We start from the raw sequence: 19,220 nt of genomic DNA, 5'->3' as shown, positions 1-19,220 counted from the left end.
TAACTGAAAGCTAGTGGGCACAAGTAAAAGAACTGGAAAGTCTACTTTCTTACCCCTTTACTGTCAACCAAGAGGTTGCAATATGAAGATTTAATACCCGGTAAATTTTTTTATATAAATGATTTGAATAGCAATATAAGTAACAAGCTGGTGAAGTTGCAGATGATTCCAAGCTAGGTGGACAGGCAGATAATCTGAAATCCGTTGAATCATCACAGAGGAACTTGAACAGAATACAGGCTGGGACAGATTTGTGGCAGATGAAAATTAATGTCAGTAAATGTGAAGTATTATAAGTGGGAAGTAAAAATGTTATGTCTGAATACACAATAGATGGTCTGAAAATTTAAAAGTACACCTTATGAGAAGGACTTAGATGTCGTAGTTGACTCAACACTATCAGCTGCCAGACTGTCTTCAGAAGCCATTAAGAAGGCTAACAGAGTGTCAGGTTATATAGAGCCTTGACGTGTGCAGTACAAGTCACAGGAGGTTCTGCTCAGGCTTTATAACACATTGGGCAGGCATCATCAGGATTCCTGTGTACAGCTTTGGTCTTCAGGCTACGAAAAGGTCATAGCAGCACTAGAAAAGGTCCAGAGAAGAGCGACTAGGCTGTCTCCAGGGCTACAGGGGACACACTCAGGTAGTCCAAGACTAATGATCTGCCAAGTTGAAATAACAAGATGATGTGAAACTGGTTAAGCAATTGTGTTACAATATATAGGTCGAGTCTCACCAATCTGCCAACAGGTGTGTCAGCAAACAACCCTGCACTTTAAGAATTACATTCCCTAAATAAAAATCAGTTCGATTTTAGGTTTCTTACGGTCTACAGTGCACAACATATTTGAAAGATTAAAGGAATCAGGTCAAATCTCAGTACGTAAAGGGCAAGATCAAAAACCACTTTGGATCTCTGATTCCTCAGTCGTTACTGTCTTAAAAACTGTTTCGTGTCTGTAATTGCCTAGTGGGATTTGGGTGGTCTCATGGCCTTGGAACCCCTGCAGATTGTTTTTTTTCTCTACAGCCCTCTGGATTTTTTTTTTTTTTGTTTTTTTCTGGCCTCCCTGGCCATCGGACCTTACTTTATTCTTTGTTAATTAGTATTGCCTAATTATTTCATTGTTTTTCTATCTTCATCTTGTAAAACATTTTGAGCTACATCATCCATCCATCAATTATCCAACCCACTATATCCGAACTACAGGGTCACGGTGGTCTGCTGGAGCCAATCCCAGCCAACATAGGGTGCAAGGCAGGAAACAAACCCCAGGCAGGGTGCCAGCCCACAACAGGAGCTACATCATTTGTATGAAAATGTGCTGTACAAATAAATGCTTTAATTGATATCATGACATGGGCTTGGGAGTATTTTAGTAAACCTTTACCAGTCAATACTACTTGCCGCTGCATCCACAGATATAAGTTAAGCTTTTATTATGCAAAGCACAAGTCGTACATCAACAATGTTCAGAAACACAACCAACTTCTTTGGGCTTGGTCTAATCTATCACAGAAATTATCACAGTGGAATCATGTTTTATTGTCTGTTAAGTCAAATTTCAAATAGTTTTTGGAAAAGAACCATGTAAGTTATTATCAGCATCGGGTCCAAAACCCAGTATCTGTTAAAGTGTGGGGCTGTGTCAGTTCCTGCGGCATCTGTGAGGGCACCATTTATGCAGAAAGATATGGACAAATTTTGGAGCTACTTATGAAGCAGTCTAAAAGCCGCCTTTGCCAAGGATGTACCTGTTTTTTTCCAGTGTGACAACCTAAACCACATTCTGCCCAAATTACAAGTGCATGGCTGTGTAAGCAGTGAGTATGGGTACGAGACTGGCCTGTCTGCAGTGCTGACCTGTCTCTGACTGAGAATATGAAACACATCAAGAAGCACAAAATACGGCAATGAAGTCACACATATTGGGGGAATGGGGTGAAATTCTGTAAACCAAACCCAACTTGTGTCTTCAGTGCACAAACATTTAATAAGTGCCATTAAAAGAAATGGTGAAACAGTGAGAAACACTTAGCTTCTTGGAGGGTGTTCCAGTCATCAGATTTGACATTACAGTCAATTTTTAAAAACAAACAAGTAAGTGTACAAGGCAAACATCAAACAATGACTTGCTGTCATGTATTCAATATGCTAAGGGGTAAAGAGGATTTACAAGTCATTTCTTTTTGTTTTGTACTAGCATTTGCCATACTGCCTCACCTTTTCGAGAACTGGGGTTCTGTGCATTATATTTTTGTGTTCGATGATTTTATCTCCGTTCGTGTTAGTGATTACCGAGATTGCGTTGCGTACATCTTGCTTGTGAATTTGTTGCGCTAAAAGCTTATTAGCTTTCTCTCCATATTCATAGTAATGATGTCTGGATTTGTAAATTAGTTGTTCAGTTTCTTTAGTTGTCAAGAGGTTTAATTCTGAATGTAGAGCCCCTGTCTCCTCCTATGTAGAGTCTCGCTTGGTAGTCTGGCATCAGGGGTGCGGAAATACAACGCCCGACTCGTCCGACACGGGTAAATTGACCGTCGGACAAGCGTGTTTTCTGGTTTCAGTTGTCCGCGGACAAGTGCAATTTTTCTGGAGAAAAAAGAATTAAATGTGCAGTTCAGGGCACATTTTTACCACTACTTCCAAATTTTAAACATTTGGGTACGTATTTCGACGGAAACAGTTTACTTAGGCATGTTCTTCATGTATCAAATTGGTATTCAATATTGTTTACAAAATGATGGCTGATTTTTCAAAGGGGAAGCACTCTTGTGATCTTACATAAGTATTTTACCCTACTATTTACATATTTGGAGATGCGGTCTTTTTTTTCATGCCGACATGATTTTTCATTATAATCGATATCTTTTATATATTATTAATAAAATAAATTTTTTCTACATAAAAATGCAGTCATTTCACCTACAATGCAATTGTTTTCGCCACATAAAGCTTGTTAGGGTTTGATCTTTTCTGGAATTTGCGATTTCGCATAGGTTGTGATATATTGAGGAGTTAAGAAATTTATTGCGTGACATCAATTTTGATGAGCGGTCTATAGATCATTTTTGATTAGAGAATTTTTCAAATAAAACAAGTTGGTTTCGAGCTGTCAGTTTTTTTAAAAATAAAGAAAACATTCTAACGGTTTCCAAATGTTATGAAATATCAATAAAAATCTTCACTTAGACGCGATTATTTTTTTTCCCCGACAACATCGGTAATATTTATTTCTTTGGAAATGTAACCTCTTGCTGAATTTCGAATACTCCATTAGGAATTACCTGCGTAACCCATAATGCACTGCGGTATGCACGTCGTTCTCACTATATGTGTGTTGTTGAAACTGAAGCATGTAGCATCGCGGATGAGAAATTGATCATTTCTTGATTAAAACTGGCACAACAGGCCTTGAGAAACCTAAGGAAGTGTACTAAGGCCACTGAAAAAAATACGGACACAGTGAAGACAAAAAAATGTAAATGTCGAGGTTAAAGTCGACATGTTGACTTTATTCTCGTAGTTTATTTTGTCAGTTGAATATCGCAAACTAAATTTCATCTTAAAATGAATGTTTCATTTACTAGATTTTCTCAAACCCCGTCATAAATTAATGTAGCACATTAAATGCTTTATATTAAGTGTTCCCCGACCCAGTTGTTAATCTCTGCGCGTTTCTTAAACTGACTTTCTCTTGCAGTGAGAGGCGCCGGCAGCAATCGCCGCACATTGACTTTATGATATTCCTGCTCAATGAACATTCAGAATACTAAGATAAATACTTGATATCTTTTTCACGATGAAATGCATTAAAGCATGTATTAGACATGGGTGGCGGGGGGCACAGTGGCGTGACTGTAGTGCTGCTCCCTTGCATTATGGGGTTCTCAGGTCTACGTTCAGTGTAGAGAAGTTTATGGCAGGTGTGACGAGGCTCCAAAAAACTGGATACTGTATTTGAATGGGTATCGCACAGGTTTAACTGAAATATTGTGTAAATGTTGGGTTCGTCATCTGGAGGTCGGAGATACGAACAAGAATTCAATGGATGTTTTTCTGAGCAGGCGTTCTTTATTGCATGTTTGCTGTGTCTATCGTACGTACTAAACCCCCAGTTCCTAGCCTTTGTCTTTCTCCATATAACCAATCACCACACGATAAGCGTCTTTGTGAAATTAAAACCTAGACCTCAGTTTTCAGAACTTTAAAAACAATTTTCGTTATACATGTTTAATTATGCCATCCATTCAGAGGTCTGTTATAACTAGTTTTAATTTCACAAATACGTGTGGTGATTGGTTATGTGCAGAAAGAAAAAGGATAGGAACTGGGGGTTTAGTACGTCAGATAGAGACATGAGTCTAAAAGTAAGAAAAAAGTTGGTTCAATTGAAAAAGCGTTTTCTAAAGCTGAACGCTCAGAGGTTGAGTGTTATGCTAGGCTGTTCACTACTGCTTCTTTAGAAGAGTTTGACCCACTACCAGCTGTGGAATTCTGGCTGTCACCTGGCAACAGGCACATCACTCATAAAAAACCTGAAAAGTCATCAGCATCCACTTCTGCAGAACCATCAGTCCAGGAACCATGCAGTTCAGCTCAAGAAGAAATGAACAGCATTCAGCCCATGCTGTCTGAGATGGTAAAGATTCTTGGGGGAGAAGATGTTGCAAGACAAAAGCTGAAGAACATGGCAGAAAATGAATCATGACAGTGTTCTGTTATGTAACTGTAATATATGAAAAAAGAACTAGTGTTGCTATAATGAAGGCATTGTTTATTAGCCAGTTAAAAGAAGGGAATCTTTTATATAATGTTCTAGAGCAAGGTGGCAAAATACTACTCCCTGAAAGAATTTTTTTCAGTTTTAAAATGGAAGGCAGTTTTGGTATCAATAAAAGAGATCAGAAAAAATAAACTATTTTTCACTTTTGTTATTTGTTTATGGGCAAGTGAATTTAACTGGCGGACAAGTGGATTTTCTACGTTTACTTGTCCGTGGACAAGTAGAAACAAATTTGATTTCCACACCCCTGGGCATGTTCTTCATCTATTTTAGTAATTTCGCTTTTTATCTCTGCTACTTTCTTCGCTTCAGATTTATTTCTGTGGGAAAGATATGAGATAATCTGTCCTCTTAAGAAGGCCTTAAGAGTTTCCCAGAGTATTCCTGCAGAGATCTCGGGGGATGTATTTGTCTCTAGAAAGAATTTAATTTGTTTGGATATAAATTCAGTATAATTCTCGTCAGCTAATAGAAGCGGGTTGAGGCGCCATCTGCGGGGTGAGTGTATGGGGCTCCAAGATCATAGGTGCATGGTCCAAAATAACAATAGCATCGTATTTGGAAGATTTAATCTTAGGCAAGAAGTTATTGTCTATAAAGAAGTAATCAATCCTTGAGTAGCAATGATGTACTGGTGAGTAAAAAGAATATGTTCTTGAATTTGGGTTTAAAAACCTCCAGGGATCTGATAAGTTGTGATCAGTTATAAACTTTGTAATTATCTTTGCGGTGTTAGTTGCCATTCCCCCTGTGGAGGAAGTCCTATCTAAAAGTGGATTTAAAACACAATTAAAGTCCCCAGCCATTATAACTTTATGAGTGTTCAGATTGGGAATGGATGCAAATAAATTTTGTATAAATTCCTTATCATCAACATTAGGTGCATAAACATTTATCAAAATCATTTTACAGTTAGATAAGTCTCCCATGACCATTACATATCTCCCTTCAGGATCCAATACTACATCTGATGCTACAAATGGTACTGTTCTATGTATGAGAATTCCCACCCTCTAGTTTTCTTTGTAAAACTAGAATGGAACATTTGGCCAGTCCAGTCTTTTGCAGCGGAACTGATCCTTGCTTAGTAAGTGGGTTTCCTGTAAAAATACTATTTTAGCATTTAGACCTGTTAGGTGAGAAAGTACTTTCTTTCTCTTTAATTCGTGATTCAGGCCTTTAACATTCCAGCTTACGAAGTTAACTGTCCCATCATGGAGACACTGATTCTGAGTTTTTGATGTCATTTTATAGTCTTAACTGGAAGTGAAATAGTTTAGGTCTTAATTTCCTATTTCCCCAAGAGTTGTTGCCATGCAGCTTATTATTACGTTGATAGTTATAATTATAAAGATTGAGAGGATAGATTAGGTATAGATCAAGCCTGCTCTCTTTCTCTCCCCTTAACCCCCCACCCTCCCTTTTTGCCTCCCCAAGTGAGGCTAAAACCCACTTCACGCAGTCCCAGTCCTCTGACATACCCAGAGACAGAGCACGTCCAAAGCACAACAAGCCCCAATGCAGTGGTGCTTTAGGGTTAAAAGATAGAGATATCTGTTACCAATATAGTCTTTAAAAAAGAAAAAAAAAAATTTTGCACTTAAAATATATATATAATCTTCAGCAATTTTAGTGCATTAAGATGATACCCCAGATAATAAACCCAGGTGATGGTGTTAAAGATGTGTCCAAAATAAGCATAACAAGTCTTAATGCAGTAATAGCAATAACAGTAAACCAAGGGTATGATATTGAACAGTCTCATTTAGGGTACACATGAAATAGAAAAGAAAAAGAGAAAAAAAAGGAGGAAAACGTAATTAAGCACAATAAAACATAAACAGATAGTGCCCTAGTAATACTAAGTAATAATAAGAATATATGAGAATATATGCTGATTAAAAACCCGTATTTTAAAACGAATAGATCAGACAGTAGATTATTAATCCTAGCTTTATCATTTACCCATGACTCACTATTATGTATCAGAATAGTCCGGGATCAGCTTTCTTAATTCATTTTCTGCTTCTTCCTTGCTAGAAGACATAGAAATGACCTGCCATTCCACTTTCAGTTTTGCGGATACAGGAGGCTGTATTTGACACTGGCTTGCCGTAGCTGTTTAATATTATAGAAGGCTGCGCGTTTAATAGCTGTTGCTGGAGAGAAGTCAGGGAAGATACGAATGTGGTTATTTTCATATATAATATCTTCCTTGTTTCTGAGGAGTGCCATCACCTCTAGCTTAAATGATAATCGTTCAAAACGAACTATAAAAGATCTTGGTCGGGTCTGACGGTGTTTGATCGCGACGCTGTAAGCCGCTGCTATCTCAGATTCTGCTTTAAAGTCGCCCCCGATTATTTTAGAAAAAAGTTCAGCTGCGAATTTCACAGGGTTTGAACTTTCTCGATTCTCCGGCAGACCTTCAATTCTGACATTATACCTTCTACTCCCATCTTCTAAAGCAGCCAGTCTGTCTCCAAGTTTTTTACATTCGGAACTGACATTTACTGCTCTTTCCTCGGCACTGGCAGCTAACTGTTCGGCCATTTCGATCCGATTCGTGAATGTCTCCTTAAGATGCTCCAATTGATCAGCAAGCGTGCTCAGTTTAACCGAGTTTTTCTGAATGCGCTCTTCAAATTTTACCCAGCACCTGTCGAAGCTCAAGTTGTACCTCTTGACGCAGCCTTTCATTTGCCTGTTGGAATTCCTGTCGCAGCCATTCATTGGCCTGTTTCATCTCCTGTTTCAGTCTCTCAAGTGCCTTTGCCGTTGCTTTCTCATTAGCCTTCTCGCTTTTCATTATATCTTGCGTGAGCTCAGCGAGCAACACTTTAGATAGTTCAATTGTGCCTTCTTGTACCGTAGATGAAGCAGCAGACTTTGCTGAAGCCGGTGTCCCCGCTGCTCCAGGCTCGCGTAATTGCGTAACTGAAGCCGCGGACTTCCCGGCCCTTTCCAGTTTCAGGTAATCTTCTCCAATCGGCGAGCTATCCACATCTGCACTCACGATCGACCTTCGCTCCCCTTTTCGCTCTCAGCCGGCGACGATGTAGCGGACCGTGGTCCCGAGGAGTCTGTGCTTTCGTCCATCTGATCCAGGTCTGTCTCTGATAGGCCGTATCTTGAACTGGGGCTTGCTGATCGCAGCTTGGATGTAGCTTTAGTTTTCGATTCTTTCGAACCCCCTTCTTGTTGGCCATGCTTATATGTGCTTACATATACTGTAGCAGTCCCTCTCGGGTTGAATAAATACACGATATCTCAGAATAATAAGCAAATAATATGAAAAATAGCACCACTGCTAGCGGAGCTCCACTTCAGACGTCCATCTCTCGCATCAGACAAGACCAACTCCTGGGGCTCTACCATAATCATGCTGCAAATGGGTAAAGAATACCCCTGTACATGAGACACTACCAGTACTACTGCTAGTGCAGGTCCAAATTATAAGACATGATAAACAATGAAAAACTAATTAATACATCATTTTGAAATAGTGGTATTATGTTCTGAGAGTTAAATGTACTGCAGAGAGTTACATTTGTACTTTATGATGGTGAGCAGAACTTAATGTGAAATTTTAATCTTTATTTACTAAATATTAGTCTTAACGTGATGTTTATACATACAAGGGTGACATTTTCAAAAATTAACAAAAGAAACATCTACTGTATGTGTCCTCAATATTACTTTCATCAAAGCAATCGATAAACTCCAATTTGACAGTTTTGAGGTGCAGACTTGCACGATATCAGACAATCAAGACAGGAAGCACCAATCATTATCCCATAATAACAAGAGTGTGACTGAATTACCGTGTTCCCAGACTCCTCTTTCACATTCAACGCAATCTGCATCAGCAAGCGGGCAGATACAGGCATGTGTGCTGAGACATTTCTTCCCATGACAGACCCAGGCCTCACAGAAGTCACAGATTGCCCCCTGGTGGGTAAAAAACAAATTTAGATTAGAAGTAGATAACCAACAAGAATACTGTATTGATTTTATTAAACTCAAACAACTTGTCAGCATACATTTTGGAAACACAGACCTTACTGATAATAAACTGAAAAAAGTCAATCTATTTATGTTTAACTGTTTATTATTTAATAATTATTTAACATTTATGACAACTGTATCTTTAAAGTGTATATTTGTTAGACAATTTCTATTAGTTGAGTATTTCTAATCTGTACCTTTAAATATTTACATTTATTGTTCATGTAAATTTGTCCATTTTATTGTGGAATAGGGGCTGCTGACTGAGCAGCATTTCATAACACCTTTCTAAACTCCTCTTCTCACTTTGTGCTTAAGGGATTTTGAGTGTTGCTTGATGTACGGAAAAAATAATTCAAATGATTTTAACACAAGGCTGTTGGCTAGGATTGGCTCCAGCAGACCCCCATGACCCTGTAGTTAGGATAGAACGGGTTGGATAATGGATGAATGTAATATAACAAACTGCCAAAAGTGAAAGCGTCTGAATATTTTTTGAAGGACCTGTATATACAACAAAATGAATATTACTGCAAAATTTTACACATTTATCTATTATAAAAGAAAAATCTTGAAAGGAGACGAGATTTTCTCGGAGAAACACTTAAAACGCCCACGAGACGAGTCTTTGCGCCAAGTGATTTAGCCAGGCCCGGGGCCGGAAATAAAAGACAGAGTAGATGACAAAGTAGAATGTCGTAAAGTATAAACACATTGGCGCGGTACTCGTGTGGAGCAGGTTAGAGATAGTCTCAAAAAAAAAGATTGTAAACATCACATTAGTGCAAAGAAACAGAAATTATTACGTGGTGAAATAACGGAATAGCGAAAAGAGATTCAATATATTGTTCGGATTTAAACTTTATGTCGGAGACAAGTAGATCGTCTAATTCGTGTTGCCATCAGGGAAAAGTAGTGTTTCTTCCCAATGAAGAGGCGTATCCACGAGAATTAAAAGATTTGTCATTTGGTGAAAGTGATATCCCACGAGAGAAAATTTCAAGCACGCACACGGTTCAATCATTTCTCATTTGTGTGAATGCTATTGTCAGACATATTTCTTGTAGAGAGAAAGCAATGATATTCACTCTTGGTCAGTTATATGTTGCGTTGTCACGATGTAATTCCAAACACAGAATCAAAATTCAATGCAATATTGATGGAAAGGTAAAAGAAATCAATTATATGGACATAGGATATATAGGATGCGGCACGGCAGCAGCAGCAAGCCAGCAGCTGTTTGAGCAAAGAGGAGGTTTAAAAAATATATACATATTTGTTTCCCATTGTATCACCGTTTAAGAGGGGGTTTCAGAGGAGCGACTGCGTCTCCTTGGGGTGCGTTCAGCCCCCCCTTCAAAACGCAAGCGGCAGAGACACAAAGTGGCTGGTTTGGCTTGGGTTGGCAAAGCCCCGTAAATTTTGAATAAGAAAAATGAGGAGGGGTGATGCTGCATTGCTTTCAATTGCACTTAAATTTGCATTTCTTAAATTCAAGGTCACATCTCAAAAATAACCAACCAGAAGGGAATGCTATCTGCCTCCCATGACCACCCCATTTTCTTCCACATACTAATCTTCAGGTCCCTCCTAAAGACATAACTCTTTAGAAAATGTCTCTGGATTGCTTACACTTTCTTCATCCCCGGACTTCCTCTGGACAAATGCAGTTGTGCTACTGAAGTTAATGGTCAAGCAACTTAGATGTTGAGTTCTAGTTTTTCATTGCACATATGGATAGTTAAAGAACTCCGTTTCTTAGGCTCAACTGTAAATTTTTGCTTTTTAACTTTGAAATCCCTAAAATTGTATGTGTTTTGCTTTTCATTTGTAAGTCATCTTGGATAATGACATCTGCTTAAAAAATAATGATAATAATAATAATAATAATTCGGACTGATGCATTTCTAATGTTTTATTATTAGAGTACTGCCCAAATCATAGAGTGATACTATACTTTTAATGCTTGCAATTTCAAGTTCGGTACTTTAAACATAAAAAGAATTAGATAAGGCCCTGATTAAACAATAAAATCATTTCTACTACACAGGCTAAGGCTGGTGTTAAAGTACACAGCTGACTCAGAGAGCACTTCACACATAAAAAGAGTGCAATAAGTGGATCTCACTGCCTTGAGGATGTCCGATTACACGACTAGTAAATGCAGAGGATGATGAATAACACGACTCACGACTTTACAGCACAGATTTAAACTTCATACAGCACTGCAAAAGGTTTCGTAAATACGCCTCATTTTGAGGGCCAATTAATGTGAAGCCTAGCAAAACAAGCAGCTATATGAATGTTTTTCAGGTATTTTGTGCTCGGCCACAATCTGTACCCATCTCTTCCCTTTAACCATTCTGACTTGGTACAACAAACATGAGACGTCAGATAGACAAGCCTCTCGGTCCAAAACATTGAATATCCTTTTTTTCCCCCGTGGCCACATTGTTTGCATTATACATTCAACTGAGCGCTCACTGGTTGTCAGCACTTGTACATACAAAAGTCCACCATTGTGACTAGAGAATCGTATCGTGTTTACATGCACTTCAATAATCAGATTATTTGTAGAAACCTGAAAAATGCTATGTAAACCCTTCTTATACTATACTTCCTTAGAAGGCTAGCATCCTTCAACATCTGCAATAAGATGCTGCAGATTTCCTATCAGACGGTTGTGGCGAGTGCCCTCTTCTACGCGGTGGTGTGCTGGGGAGGCAGCATAAAGAAGAGGGACGCCTCACGCCTGGACAAACTATTGTAGGCACGGAGCTGGACAGTTTGACATCCATGGCAGAGCGACGGGCGCTGAGCAGGCTCCTGCCAATCATGGAGAATCCACTGCATCCACTGAACAGGATCATCTCCAGACAGAGGAGCAGCTTCAGCGACAGACTGCTGTCACCGTCCTGCTCCACTGACAGACTGAGGAGACCCCACAATATGTGACTCTTCAATTCCACCCGGGGGGTAAACGTTAACATTATACAAAGGTATTGTCTGTTATACCTGCATTGTTATCACTCTTTAATTTAATAGGCTGACCCGCCTTTTAAGGCAACCAACTTTTAAGTTTACAACTTCTTAAGGCAATTCAATATGTAGATCGATTTGATATTTTATAAAAACTCATTAATTTGGTTATATTGCATTTGAGCGGTATTACTTTAATAATCGTAGTTTCTGTTATTTTTGTGATGAAATTTAAACTTTTTTTCTATATTGAGGTCGCCCTTTTGAACCCCCCTGATATTTACTACGCGGTGAGGCATTTGTACTCCATCAACATTAATTATTTCCAGAGACATAATTTTGTCTATTTTTCCAGCGCATCGCGCACAAAAGCAAGGGAGCGATGGGAGCACCAGAACTCTGCTCACATCATGTAAACTTCATACCGCAAGCTGCAAGTAGTAAGTCTGTGATAAGCGGAATACCGCTACGCTTTCCACTCACGGAACGGAAGGACAATCCCGACCGCTTTTATATAGTAAGAAAGAAGAAGAAGAAGATGATATCGCACAGTCTGAAGTAGGAAATCATCTTTTACCTGGAAAAACGTAACTACAAATCCCATCGTGCATTGCAAAATGCATAGCATTCATGGGACGGAAGGACAATTCCGACCGCTTTTATATAGAAGGATTGTTTTTTATCAATATGCTGCTGCTGGAGTATGAGAATTTCCCCTTGGGATTAATAAATTATCTATCCATTCAAAATTGAGAAATTGGGTTATTGGCTGTTGAGAAACAATCATGCAGCTATGTACACCCTTAAAAGGGTTACTATTAAAGATTTTGTAGTCTACGTATGTCTGATGCACTACGTTAGCGTATGCATGTATTTGCTTTCCGCATGCTTTCAGTAACCGCAGTTCAAAGTGTCCACCTACCACGACCAAACACATTTCCAGAGGCAAATGTCTGGGGGATCGTATTATTCCATTTTCTGGTTGAAATAGTCTGTTTCATTATTTCAGAAATCACTAAATATGTGTTGATGAGCTGAACATACAGCACTAATAAACTCTGCAACACAATCTACAGAGCAGTAGGGTAACACATTACAAGTAATGTGCATTAGGTAGTCCAATTACTTTTTACAGTAACGCAATACTTATCTTAATAAAGTAAAAACATCCGTTTTGTTATTGTTCCAGTAGCACTGCATGTAAGGCATAAAGCACACATACTGGTACGCCAATTATTTACAGGGCTCAGTTGCACAGCTAAGCAGAAAGAGCAGCAATCGAATAAAAGAAACCTATAAATAAAGCGTCAATTTGCCTAGACATATTTAAAAAAAACACAAGAAAATGATCAAAAGCGTCATGCTTATTACCTGATTCACAGTGGCTTATGACGACTTTCAACTCTTGCTTGGGCAGTTTAATGACGTTGGATCGTTTTACCAAAGGAGCACTCGAGATGATTACTTGCACATGTAAACGCGGATTATTAAGAAACCAGGTTTCTACCTTAATAACCATAAACTGATTATGGGCGTGAATGTAAACGCACTGACAAAGCAGTGTAACAAAGTTTCTGGGGATGTCATACTACATGACTGCAGTCATTGGTACAAATTTCACCATTTCATAACTTGTGAAGATGATGCAAAAGAAAGCTACAAATGAAAATCACTGGAAAAATCATTTAGTGTGATGGAGGCTTAACAGACCTGCTGTAGACAAACTATGAGGCAAGTCAGTCAGTGAGTCATTTTCTATCCTGCTCAGGCTTGAACAGGTGTGCTGGGGGTCTGCTGGAGTCTGTCCCACCTATTAAAGGGCACAAGACAGGAATAAACCCTGGAAAGGGTGCCAGTCTATTTGGGTGCAATGGCAAAAAATAAATCCACTGTTAAGTTCAAGATGTAATACTTTAGTTCTTTAATGATGTAGACATGTCCCAAGATGAAAACTTAGTCACTGAGTTTAAAAGTGACCTCAACAAGATAAAGAACTAAAGTATTTTCAGAAATGTCATGCTTAATAAGTGTGCCTAAAGAATGCAAAGAAATCTCTCTTAGAGTCCTTGATTTGTGTTAACATATTAGGTGGTTTTCATGCACACTAATACCAGTTCTATTTTTAAGGATTACATTTTAATTTTTCCATTACCAGCAGATACTGCTGCACACAAGCATACATGCGGTATTTGGTTCAACTTTATAAGACTTACCACCATAGCCAGCCCAGTGCTGTGTACTCCAGGATGTTTAATCACGCAATCTGAGGACTTCATCATGCATTTAGTTTTCCCTGAAACAATAAAAAAAAAAAAAAAGTCACAAATGCAACAGTTTGTTATTCAATTGGCTTGAAAGTCAGACATTCGATTGCGTATACTGTAAATTCTGCAGATTTTTAACATCTAAAAACATACACAAGTTGTGTAAAAAGAGTCATTTTATCTGCAGTGGGCTTTTGCCCTGCCCGGGGTTTGTTCCTGCCTTGCGCCCTGTGTTGGCTGGGATTAGCTCCAGCAGAACCCTGTGACCCTGTAGTTAGGATATAGAGGGTTGGATAATGGATGGATTAATTTACCAGTAACGGCGCACTGCACAAATACACTTGACTTGAGCATTCCTAGTTTTCCTCCTCTTTCACTGTATGTTTACCATTCGTTGGCTCAGAGGTTAATGTGCTTGCTGCTTCCTGAGCAGCTCTTCTTTTCTCCACTCTAGCGGCCCGCCTTCTTCTCTTCTTTCGTCGGCATCTTTTCGCATTAAAACTGATTAAGTCAGTTTTTGTGTTGAAATGAATTAGTATGTTTTTCTTCATTTTTTACTTAAGCTCACACTTAAGTGTTCAATCTGCCTCAAGAATGATTTAAGATATGAAGAGGTAGGGGAAGTGACAGCGAAGGTTGTAGGAATGAGAATGGCGCCCGTATGCATGCACTGCACGGCCACCCTGCTGCGGGCTGCCGAGTTGATTCTACAATAAAATAAAATAAGTAATAAAAATCACCACCCCAAAAGCGGACAGTAGAGGTCATGTAGTGTATGTGTACCATATTTCAGGTCAATCGGTCAAACGGTTTGCGAGCTACAGGTGATTTAAAATCCAGGACAGACAAACAGACAGCCACGGTAGCGTATTATATTATGGCTTATGTCACTAAAGAATTGCAAGATGGCACAAATCATCCTGGCATCAGTGACTGCAGGTACACTGAAAGTTTAAATACCTTCATATTCCTTTAAACCATGCCAACATTAGTCATGTGAGAAAGTAAGTACAGATATGACAAACCTTTCTTTTGTTAAACATAGACATATCAAGATTTGGTTTTCCTTTAAACAGGATCTTAAAATAAAGGTGATATAGCAAATATCATGCCACACTTACATTTTATACATGGAAAATGTATACTCCCCTATTTTTCTCACTCAAATAAGTCGGGCGCAAATGCTTAGAACATCATTAAAGATGATCTTATCTGAACCCAACGTATTTAAACCACAGATATTTAGTTTGCTGTTCAAGTGTGTGTTATCACCATATCGTGACTGAAAGTGCTCTCTGAGGCCATTAGAAAGAAGAGTGTAGATGTCTGTGACTCTGGGAAGGGATTTAAAAAGATCACAAAACAACTGGAAATCAACCAATACACTTTCTGAAAGATCATCTACAATTGGAAAAGATTTTAAACAACTGTCAAATTGTCCAGGTCAGGGTGCAGCTGTAGGAATAGAAGGTAAAGTACCACTTCCGTTTAACGGAAATAGCCCAAATGTTGGTAGAAATCTACGTTTTGCACCTAATACTTGTATGGCAAGATATGGTTGACCTAAGTAAAAGCGTAGTCAAGTTATTCGTGTTTACACACAGTCTAAAACATTGAGATTCATCCCAATCTCGAAATGGAATTTCTGGGCGATTACAATACTTTCCCTATACAGTAATCCCTCACTACTTCGCGGTTCACTTTTCACGGATTCACGGGTTTTTAAATATAGTAGTAGTATTTCCTAGTCTAAGAACAACAAAACAAGTTCGGTGACTAAGTGCGTTGTAACACGGATCCTGCAATCCTGTGATTGGTACATGGAAGGGAGACGACAAATCACAGCTTCCCGCTTTCTTATCGGGCCCGTGATTGGTGCTTTGACTGATGCCCAGATACCACAGACTGGCTAAGGATCTGCAAGAGCGGTCACAGGAATGGGATGACGATATGGTTCGATCGGTCCAATTTTGCAACAAGGTCAACGACGTTATGACCACCTACAAGCTGCTCTTCGACCGGAAAAAGAAGCAGCGGCAGCAACTGCCTATCACAATGTTTTTGCAGCCTCGCAAAAAAGAGCCAGTTCCTACTACTACTATGGATACACCTATGGAAACCGTGGAAGAGGTGCCCCAGGAAATGGCACCGCCGTCTGAATCTGAAGAAACGTAAAATACAGTCATCAGCTGAGCAGTAAAAGTCATCATCACCTTCATCGTCATCATTTTTACTGCACAGCATATTCATCACCATCATCACGTCCTATATAGCTACGTGTACTTCGCTATACAGTAACTGTAAACTTATCTACCGATTTCATATAGCTTAACAGTTGTCCCTGTTATTAATAGGGTAAAGGGTGGGTTGTAAACAGTACAGGGAGGGTTTAAAAATGTCCAAATACATGTTAAATAATTAAATAAATATGGTGTCCCTACTTTGCGGAAATTCAGTTATTGCGGCCAGCCTTGGAACCTATCCCCCACGATAAACGAGGGATTACGGTGCTTCGTATACGAGAAAGTCAGGGAGGTCTAAAACGTTGAGATTTAACAAAATCTTAATACAATTACAATACTTTGTATACGAGAAAGTAAAAATGGAAGTTGTTATACAAAAATTAATTTAAAACTTTAGGGTTTTATATACTCCTTCATACCTGCAGAACTGGTGTAAATTAAGACTCATCTATATTGGTCAAGATAGATAGATAGATACTTTATTAATCCCAAGGGGAAATTCACATAATCCAGCAGCAGTATACTGATACAAAGAAACGATATTAAATTAAATAGTAATAAAAATGAAATGAAAAAAATAAAAAAGCAGACAATAACTGAGTAATGTTAGCATTTACTCGCCCAGGTGGAATTGAAGAGTCGCATAGTGTGAGGGAGGAACGATCTCCTCAGTCTGTCAGTGGAGCAGGACGGTGACAAAAGTCTGTCACTGAAGCTACTTCTCTGCCTGGAGATGACACTGTTCAGTGGATGCAGTGGATTCTTCATGATTGACAGGAGTTTGCTTAATGCCCGTCGCTCTGCCACAGATGTTAAACTGTCCAACTTTACTCCTACAATAGAGCCTGCCTTCTTAACAAGTTTGTCCAGGCGTGAGGCGTCTTTCATCTTTATGCTGCCTCCCCAGCACACCACCGCGTAGAAGAGGGCACTCGCCACAACCATCTGGTAGAACATCCACAGCATCTTACTGCAGATGTTGAAGGATGCCAACCTTCTCAGAAAGTATAGTCAGCTCTGACCTTTCTTACATAGAGCATCAGTATTGGCAGTCCAGTCCAATTTGTCATCCAGCTGCATTCCCAGATATTTATAGGTCTGTACCCTCTGCACACAGTCACCTCTGATGATCACGAGGTCCATGAGGGTCCTGGGCCTCCTAAAATCCACCACCAGCTCCTTGGTCTTGCTGGTGTTAAGGTGTAAGTGGTTTGAGTCGCACCATTTAACAAAGTCTTTGATTAGCTTCCTGTACTCCTCCTCCTGCCCACTCCTGATGCAGCCCACAATAGCAGTGTCATCAGCGAACTTTTGCACGTGGCAGGACTCCGAGTCATATTGGAAGTCTGATGTATATAGATTGAACAGGACCGGAGAAAGTCCAGTCCCCTGCGGCGCCCCTATATTGCTGAACACAATGTCAGACCTGCAGTTCCCAAGACGCACATATTAAGGTCTGTCTGTAAGATAGTCCACAATCCATGCCACCAGGTGTGAGTCTACTCCCATCTCAGTCAGCTTGTCCCTGAGGAGCAGAGGTTGGATGGTGTTGAAGGCGCTAGAGAAGTCCAAAAACATAATTCTTACAGCACCACTGCCTCTGTCCAAGTGGGAGAGGGATCGGTGTAGCATATAGATGATGGCATCCTCCGCTTCCACCTTCTCCTGGTATGCGAACTGCAGAGGGTCGAGGGCGTGGCGGACCTGTGGCCTCAGGTGGTGAAGCAGCAGCCGCTCCATGGTCTTCATCAGATGTGACGTCAGAGCAACAGGCCGGAAGTCATTCAGCTCACTAGGACGTGATACCTTTGGGACTGGGGTGATACAAGAGGTTTTCTAAAGTCTTGGGACTCTCCCCTGTTCCAGGCTCAGGTTGAAGATGCGCTGTAGAGGACTCCCCAGTTCTGTGGTGGACCTGTGGCCTCAGGTGGAGAAGCAGCAGCCGCTCCATGGTCTTCATCAGATGTGATCCGTTTATTTATTTATCTACTACTGAAACTCGTAAACCTAAGGCTCTAAAAGAGTGGAAGTAGCCTTTGGAGATAGAGAGGGGCTTCTATGACACTACCAAAAAAATTGTATATATTTTACATTTTACAAATAAAAAAGTAAACTCCCTGCCCATTATTTACAAATGAAAGGACTAATACCTAAATTGCAAAGACATATGTACCATGTCCTGAGAGGTTATTAATTGATGGGCTTGCGAAAACTGTGCTTTAATTGCAATAAACTTTACAGCCCAGGTTGCTGTAACCTAAAATTTTTTGAGCTTCTACAACATATGAGATCATACGCTTTCAATTAAAACTAAGATCAAGGCTGCAGTCCTCGTAGTTTACAAGTAGTTGTGAGACAGACAGACAGACAAGCATTTTGTATATATAGTTATGCTACCTGTCTAAGGTGGCTTGAAATCTAAGTAATCAATGTATATCCCAGCATTAATATTTGCAATGCACAATCCAATGCATAAGTCTAAGTTATATGTCATTTTCTACTGGATTTGTATAAGCAATGATTTTATTTGTGACGCACCATGGTCTGGAATGCAGAGACATAGCAATAGGACAGACACACACAAAAACACTTCATACTTTTTGTATAAAAATGAGCTATACAAATAAACGGTAGTGGTGGTGCCTATCATGGCAGCAGAAGACAGTGAGCAACCCTCACGGGGCCACTCAGTCACACACCCACATTAACAGAAGCTTAATGTAAAACTGTCTCTCAACCTGACATGCACATCATGGGGAATGTGAGAGAAAATTTCATGGAAGAACAAGCCACAGAGAAAATGACCAGGGGCCTCATGTATAACGCCGTGTGTAGAATTCGCACTATAAAATGGCGTAAGCACAAAAGTTGAGATGTGCTGACGCACAGAAAAATCCAGATGCAGGAATCTGTGCGTACTCCAACTTCCACGT

General features: G+C 39.6%; 1 protein-coding gene across 1 annotated transcript in view; it reads right to left on the bottom strand.

The window, feature by feature from the left end:
- Window positions 1-19,220, bottom strand: part of znf330 (zinc finger protein 330) — a 107,683-nt gene that overhangs the window by 68,540 nt on the left and 19,923 nt on the right. Inside the window, exons 5-6 of the mRNA XM_039750182.1 lie at window positions 13,994-14,073; window positions 8,618-8,744 (exon numbers count right to left, since the gene is read on the bottom strand). Coding sequence (XP_039606116.1) covers window positions 8,618-8,744; window positions 13,994-14,073 — 207 coding nt within the window. The remainder of the gene's footprint in view (window positions 1-8,617; window positions 8,745-13,993; window positions 14,074-19,220) is intronic.

This window comes from Polypterus senegalus, chromosome 4 (genome assembly GCF_016835505.1).
Source record: "Polypterus senegalus isolate Bchr_013 chromosome 4, ASM1683550v1, whole genome shotgun sequence".
NCBI classification, from domain to species: Eukaryota; Metazoa; Chordata; class Cladistia; order Polypteriformes; family Polypteridae; genus Polypterus; species Polypterus senegalus.
Note: the sequence above shows the minus strand (reverse complement) of the source record. Positions and strands in the feature narration are given on the sequence as shown.